This window comes from Argopecten irradians, chromosome 6 (genome assembly GCF_041381155.1).
Source record: "Argopecten irradians isolate NY chromosome 6, Ai_NY, whole genome shotgun sequence".
Lineage (NCBI taxonomy): Eukaryota > Metazoa > Mollusca > Bivalvia > Pectinida > Pectinidae > Argopecten > Argopecten irradians.
In genome coordinates, this window is record NC_091139.1 from 8,314,478 (window position 1) to 8,322,762 (window position 8,285).

Below are 8,285 nucleotides of genomic sequence, written 5' to 3' on the forward strand. Positions count from 1 at the left end.
AAACTTACTATAAGTTGACTTACCAAACAGTCCCTCAACTTTATCAAGGAAATATATCAACTCTCCATCATTTGGATTATGAAGTAGACAGTGTTTTCTTTTGTTGTGTTTAGACTTATTTATATACAGTTTTGTAAGTCTGTATTATATGGTATTTATAATTAGGCTAACTTAATTTTACATGCTAATATAACCCGCCCTTCTGTACGAAAACTGTCTATTGAATTGAATATGAGTTATGTCAATCATCATAGTTCAAACATGTACCATCCCTATGATAATGCCTTCTCTTTAGATCAGTCATTCTACACATGTTTTCACTAAACATCCGAATATCATCTCTAAGATTGTTATAGTACCACCAATCACTAACAGTTATGCGTAATGTTTTAGTGTGGGTTTTATTCATTGTATTAGTACGAATAATTGAAAGCAAGCCATAGGATTGAATCAAACAATTAATCACAGAACTACAGCGAAACCAAGAAAGCCTACACCTCGCACGTGTACGTAATACACAACATGCATATTGGTCGGCCGCTGTTGGTTTCATTCATGAATGCAAAATCACTCATGCGACACCAACTTACAAAGTATGACCGACTTTCTCATAAATTGCAAACCCATCACAACATAACAGAATATATTTACCGCTTATATTCCTCAGATGATATTCCGTAAGATTTGTACCTTCGAAGTCTTGCATGCGTACACTGACAAGTTTCAGAGTCTGTTGTTATCATCAACTACCTACACCGAGAGTGAATCATTTCTGCCGAGGGAACAAGTCAGTTCGGGACGGTCATGTTCGGACACTTTAGAACCAAGTCAAGATATTCAACGGTTTTTCCTCAATAGATCTCTATTATTTTCAATGTCTGACATAAGATCAAGTACGTACTTACCCAGTTTTGCCTTTTAAAATGAAGATATTTTGGATTTCTTCGACCAGAAAGCTTCTTCCGGGGTTCCACCAAATATCGCAAAGTCACGCGATAAACGTTACTTCACTTACGCACCTAATTTCCGGTCCACAGGTGAAAAATGACGGTTGTATATTTCCGCCAAGACCCAACACAGATCGCTCCTCGTGCGGTTTCACATACCGTAATTAAAACTTAACAAAAACGGTCATTTTTCTCTGATAAAAAAATCGGCTGAACACAAATGGTAGTGTTTTAAAGACCCACTTCCTTTCCGGAGCAAAATTAAAAGGTTTCTTGAAAATCCGTAACATAAGAAAATACATATCGATGACATAGGATGAGGTAACAACATCAAACATAAGCAACATTTCCTGTGTAATTTATGATAACTGTGGAGATTTACTTCGCTGTTTTGCCGTCTGTCGCAGTGATATTAAACTACCGGGCGATATTTTCACTATTTAGGACGACGGCGGGAAACATAAGACGACCCGTGTTATGAAAATCAATATTTCATTTATTTTAGTTAAATTGTTCAGAAGATGATGATACGTGTAGTATTAACTGTAAGTTAATAACTTTTGTGTCTCTACAAAATTATCGATCTCGTTTTACATTCCCATTTTAAAAATTAAAAGCCGTTGGGCCTTTAATGAAGAACTCTGGTAACACAAATACAGTCAAATTTACACCAACAAAAATGTTTACAAATATTCGTTTTTTCCCAGAACCATCACAGATTGGAACTCCTTACCAAGGACGTATATGACTTATAAATCCTTGTCCTTACCAACACCCCTTCAGGGTCTGCCCTTGCCAATCATTACCACCCAGTAAGGATCAAGTTTTTTATCATATACATTAAAAAAAGCAACATATAAACAACAAAATGATGTAACAAACATTAAATTTCATGCCACCTCCCAGAGTCAAATGCGCTCAACCCTTTGAGTCTGTCTCTTGATCTGGAAGAGGACGAATGAACACATTTGTTACTGTAAATAATGTCCACTCTATTACTATCGAGATCATTATCATGCAAGAGTCTTAAAAGAAAGTTTTTCTTTATTAACAGAAAAGCCAGTGCGTGTTTTGAAGACTGCGTTATAGTTTTCTTGTATACACAGGGATCTGTGAATAAGTTATAGTTTACATAATTAGGGACACACCAGAGTGCCCATAGAATATTTTAGATGTTTTATGGGTCTAGATAAAATATGTACTATGCATTGTACTATACGTGTATGTTCATAATGTTGTATTTAGCACAAACCATCTGTTCACCTTTTATCTGTATAGTTATTCTACGCCCTGTAATATTGTGTCATGATGGGTCTACGGTCAACACATCTTGTACATTACTTAGTAAATGAAATTACTTTCGTACTTCATACCTGACCCAATTGTCCACGTGACCTGATGCATTTACCTGAGTCGTCAAAGGGGCATCTCCGTCTGACAGAGAGGGTCGTCGACAGGTGTAATTACCATCATATAACGACTAACTAACAGTCGGTTTTAATTTTCACACCTGTGATTACGTCATCAGGTATGTGAGTTTGGTCAATAAACGGAGGACTAATGAAATGATTGACAGCTATATCTACAAGTGTCAATCAAACAAAGATATATTTGCTAGTGAATAGTCCAATATTCAGTTTCAAATACATGGATACACCTTATACATACTTTCAGTAGCCAAGGACGTAAAAAATAGACTTACATATACTTTCTTCTGTGATTTATTAAACAGAATATGTTTTGACACATTTAAATGTTCAACTCCGCTGGTTTTAATTAACTTTGAATTGAAGCGATGAGTACCCCTTTGTTCAGAATTCAAGTAATCTGTAAGTTTTATCTTTGGCTTTGTAAAATAATTTTGTCAAACAAATTTACTAGAATGGCGAACCTTTGTAAGATTAATCTATTCGTCTGATAATGACATTGATAATCTAATCAGGTGCTAAAGATTATTTTATAACCATGATGTACCCATACGTGTCCATACCCTACCCCAATCTACTTATTTTAGTTCTCATTGCATACCTGTAACCACTCTTATCCAGTTTTTTCCATGTCGACAAGAAAACTTAATGATACCAGAGATTTAAATAGTAATGATATTCAAGTCTCTGATGATACGGATAATTTATATATATAACTGGCCACACTAACAAAATTCTGATAGATAGAATTTCTGAATTTTTACCAGCAATATATACACATATATATATATATGTTTATGATTTTACCGCGAATTTCCATGGAAACTCTATTCTATAGTTCTAGGTAAATCATATAACACCAACACGTAATGGTTAAAACAAAACGAGATAAGTCTTTATATATAGATAAATACACCAATCGTCATAATGACAATTATTTTATCAATTTTTATTGTCCATGACTTGATACATTTTAGTAGGATATCTTAGATAGCTGACTAGTCTTGAATTATCTACAAAAGGTTGGCGCAGTTATCTCCCTTCATCTCAAACTACTCATAGGTCGGGAATTATTAGTCCGCTAAACCTGCCTATTTTTTTTCTTGTTATGTAATATATAAGGCATTTAAAAAAAAAAAAAAAAAAAGCCTAATAATATAGGCAGGTTTAGCGGACTAGCGAATTATAACATAGGAAACATCAGACGTTTGATGTATATATGATACCTGTGTGTGATTAAATTCCTAGGGAAATTCGCCATGACTGAAACCTACCATCATCTACATGTTTCTAAAATTAATTGTTACCCCGACTTGCAATCGCACTTGTTTACTAAAAGATGTTATTTGACATTGTTTATCTTCTAGAAAAAAGCTTAAATGATAAAGACACTTCTACAGTTTTTAAAACATTTTTTTATTTTTGTAGAAAATTGACAATAATATCATTAGAATGAGTCGATGGTTTCATATACAGTGTGGAGTGTGAAAGGCTGCACGAGTCACCTACAAAACGAAAAAAAAGTATATATTTAATAACTACAAACATGCAATTGTGAATAAAAAAAAAAATAAAAAATATATACTGGTTACCACTCGAATGTAAAAAAGAAAGAAGGAAATTACAACACTAAAATAGCTGCCGGTCCCTTCTCCATTTACCCACATGTTAATTCTAAGTTTGGGTTTATTAGTATAATATGTATAAGCACAAAACAAATATAGTTTTTATATGTAAAAAAAACTAGTTTTTTTCCTATTGCTTGCATTGTGTGCTTTCTTACGAAAAGCCTATTGGGCTCATTTTGGTAGAAGAAAAAAAAATCGTGTAATTACGCGAAAAAGTTTCGCTTAATAACGCGACAGTTTCGCGTAATAACGTGATAGTTTCGCTTAATAACACGTAATTGATTTTTTTTCTACCAAAATTAGTCCAATTGGCTTTCGTACTTAATAAAGATGAGTTGCCGGACAAATGTTAATAACAGATTAGTTTTATTTGTTACTATACTATTATAATCCATGAAGCTTATAGTTATTTAGATATATAACGTAAAGAGATCTGCCTATAAGGTACCGTATATTCATTTTCTTAAATCGATGACAAGATAACTAATTGAAGCGACACTCCCAGTTTATATAGCCACCAGCTGCTACAACGACAACTCCGTCCCATACTTTCACTTCCTGTTAGAGCCAGTAAGACGTACGTTATAATGTCGATGAGTATAGATTGTGTCCCAGACACTGAAGATGGACGCCTGGCTCCGTAATGACCTGTCCGGCCTCATAGACTTTACCGTCAAACCAACAGCCAGCTACAGTAACACGTAAACAATAGAATAAGTTATGAGTCGAAAAAGAAAACGTCAAAGTAGAAACAAAGACATTTCAAAACAAAACAAAAAAGTAAAAGGTCAAAGTAGAAACAAAGGTATGTCAAAATTGAAACTGTAACATGTCGAAATAGGAACAATGACATGTCAAAGTAGAAACTGTGACATGTCAAAGTAGAAATTGTAATACAATGTATGTCAAAATGAAAACTATAACATGTCAAAACAAAAACAAAAATATCAATCCAAAATTTAAACTGTAATATGATATTATCGGGATAAAATAAGAACACTTACTCTGTCCATCCACAGATCGCCTTTGCTGCTCTAAACTGCTGCAGTCTCCACTGTACAAACAGACAGGTGGGTAGTTGTAAATCTGCTTATAATGGCGTTGAAATTATGCCCTTATATGTCATAATTATTGATCACTAATTAATAAATACAAATTTATTCCTTTAATTTGTCATTTCATTTTACAAAAAAAGTGTCATATTCATAGGTTAGAGAACAGATATTACATACTTGCTTTACGTCATAGGTCTATAGTAGAGAACATTATTACATACTTGCTTTATGTCAGAGATACTTGCGATAAAGAACATTTATCATAGGTCTATAAGACATTTATTACATACTTGCTTATCGTGAAACGATTATCGTGCGATATAAGAACAGTTATCTTTGCCAATTTAAACAAACAATTTTGATGCAAACAGTTTGTTACCGTATATTTGGAAGATTCTATGAAGCAATCTGTCAATTTCCCAGTAATGAAACGAAGGATGATAGATCCTTTTACCTTTGTCAACTTCGGTACAAATATATGTGTACGTTAACTGCAATCATTGCTCCATAAGCTACGCTGGTAAGTGTAGCCGTAGCGTATAGTACAATTAACCGTGTCTCTGACGATACATTATTGTAGTCAGTGTACCATGTATTTGTACTGAAGATAGCAATATTGTCTGTAGCTCTAAAGGCATCTATATAGACAATGTTGCCAATTATCGTCCGAAAAGTGTTCTAGGGTGGATATGTGTGTACATGTGAGACTACATGTTTGGAAGAATCTATGAAACAATCTGTCAATTTCCCAGTAACGAAATTAGGATGATAGATTCCTTTGACACTTTGTCAACTCAGTACAAATACACATGTACTCTAACTGTAATAATGCATCGTCGGAGACACACTGTTACGCACTATACGTACGCTACGCTTACAAGTGTAGCCATAATGTAGCTTGTCTCCGAATATGACAATATTGATAGCTCTAAATAAGTAGACTTATATAGATAATGCTGTCGTCCGTGTACTAGGGCGGATATTGATACAATGTATACTTACTACAGTGAAACCTGCTGACCAAGATTATTGTTACCCAGACAAGGAATTTTGGCCAAACAAGTCGGGATGATGATGTCTTCACCAGGTCCATAAACGCGTCCGTCAAATAGACAACCAGCTGTGTGTGACAACAAGATATTTCTGTAGTGCGCTAGAAAACTTGTCCAAACGCTTTACAATACGAGAAGATTTATTTGGTCAACATTATTCTGTAGCCGTACCCCCCCCCCCCCTCCAACCCACCCACCCATCCCACCCCCCACCCATCCCACCCCCCGAAACAAAACAAAAACACTTTACAATACGAGAAGCGAGAAGCGTCTGGCTGGTATAGTTCAATATGGTACTATCTCGTTAAAATTCCACCAAAAGTATAACGTATAGGGCGATCACACTGAAATATCACATAAAAAGATAGCCCGCTATTAGTAATATACCAAAAAGACTTGTCGTTATAGGCAAAGGTGATCCTCCGAAAGTGAAATGATATTGAATTATATAGCGCTTATAAATAATAATTACAGAATCAGCGTTACTTACTTTGTCCGTCTACGGCTCTCTTCTCGGTGGGGCAGATTCCGCTACGGAAAATAAAAACAAGTTGTACAATCTCCAAATTATCAAACCATTTCACGTTTGCTCTTTGATATGTTGGAGAAAAAAACATTGGTGATACAGAGTGACAGTGATAATATGGAATGGATAGTTTTTATGTTTGTAGTTTTCAGAAATCGTGTACAATTCTCGATTCGGGAATCTAGAGGCAAGACTCTTTGGGAATTCCGAGAATATCATCGATACTTACCCCAACATATGTAGGTTTCCGTACAGGTTATGACCAAAGCAGGTCATTTCTGCCAGACAACCCTTTTCTACAATCACCTGTCCTTTCTGGTACACTGCACCATCAAATAAACAACCAACTGTGGACAAACAAAACATACAATATAACTTGTCTAAACCAGATGTTAACGGGACCAGTCAATTTGTTCTGTTTATACAGGTGTCCGGTTTATAGAGGATAGAACCTTTCCATGGGTAGCTGCGATGACGTTACTCTGAACGAAGGACGGCAGATTTGTATGTTACATAATGAAAGTATTGTTAACTTATGGTGATTGATGATATTCTATGAACACAAACTCATTGTTGCACAGACTCAGTGGTTCTATCAATTGCTCCAAATTGCAAATTCTTTTGAGAATCTCTAAATTTTACGTAGTGATGTACTGTCGCCTTAATGTACCTACTTTGACCATCTGCAGCTGGAGCTGCTGTTGCCATGGAGATGACGACGGCGAGGAGCATGGGAACCATGGTTACGATATTTCGGACAGATGAGTGGAAAGGTAGAAATGGTGAGAAGAAACATGTTATATAAAGGTTCCGGTCCCGTGTTCTGCAATGTGATCGTGATAAGCTTGTCTTGTATAACAAAAGCATGACCTTACTGAAAAGGTCAAGGGAATTTTCTTTATCTTTTTGGTTTATATTGAACCAATCCTTTAGACAGTGCTTTGTCCTTTTTTATCTTTAGTTGTAATACTCCCTCATACATGTGTCAGGTTAATTCCACCATCAGACAATAGTTTATAGAACATTGTTGGCGTTTGTGGTTAGTTATGTTGATGGTTCTTCTTTAAAGTTTGGTAAAAATCATACACCAGTGTATCTAATATAAACTTAAAGGGACAATTCAGTCTAAGAGAACATTAAAATTTGTACATATATCGAAAAAAAACCAGTTCTTATGGAAATTAGATCAGTCGGTTTTACTGTGATATGCATGAAAAGCCCCATAGTGGTGATATGTGTGTGAAATGTTCAAACTCGCTCGCTGTCCGCCATTACACACTGTGGTCAAACTTCTTGTATCCCTTGCTCGTAAGAGTAATGCAACTTTTGTCTAAATCTGTTCAAATCGCTCTGACAGTTGTGTGTTTATCTTATTAGGTGAATTGTCTTGCCTAAAAATCATTTTATCACCTTCTCAGTGGTTATGTAGTTCATTTGTTTAACGTGCATTACTTTGGCTCGGGTATGGGTACAGCGTCCATATTGTACCTGCTTTCAACGATATTTATTAAAATACTTAATAAGGCCAAGGAATTTGTCAATGTTTTACGTTATATGTTTCATAAGAGATGTAGAACAATACATTTATGCTATATTTGGCTTCTTGGTTATGTAAAAGAATTAGCCTGAGTGAATTGTCTCTACAACAAC

General features: G+C 35.1%; 1 protein-coding gene across 1 annotated transcript; it reads right to left on the reverse strand.

The window, feature by feature from the left end:
• Positions 1-3,774: 3,774 nt before the first annotated feature.
• LOC138326253 (uncharacterized) lies at positions 3,775-7,436 on the reverse strand. Its single transcript, XM_069272374.1, has 7 exons — positions 7,310-7,436; positions 6,865-6,982; positions 6,600-6,640; positions 6,060-6,177; positions 5,007-5,056; positions 4,584-4,691; positions 3,775-3,879 (listed from the first exon to the last, which is right to left on the reverse strand). Exons 1-6 carry the CDS (start codon positions 7,374-7,376, stop codon positions 4,585-4,587), a joined length of 501 nt encoding a protein of 166 aa, XP_069128475.1. The 5' UTR covers positions 7,377-7,436; the 3' UTR covers positions 3,775-3,879; position 4,584.
• Positions 7,437-8,285: the final 849 nt, after the last annotated feature.

Coding starts and splice junctions, on each gene's coding strand:
- LOC138326253 (XM_069272374.1), bottom strand. CDS start 7,376: ATGGTTCCCATGCTCCTCGCCGTCGTCATCTCCATGGCAACAGCAGCT. Junction 6,178..6,599: donor GAGAGCCGTAGACGGACAAA/GTAAGTAACGCT, acceptor TGTCACACACAG/CTGGTTGTCTATTTGACGGA. Junction 5,057..6,059: donor GGTCAGCAGGTTTCACTGTA/GTAAGTATACAT, acceptor CTGTTTGTACAG/TGGAGACTGCAGCAGTTTAG.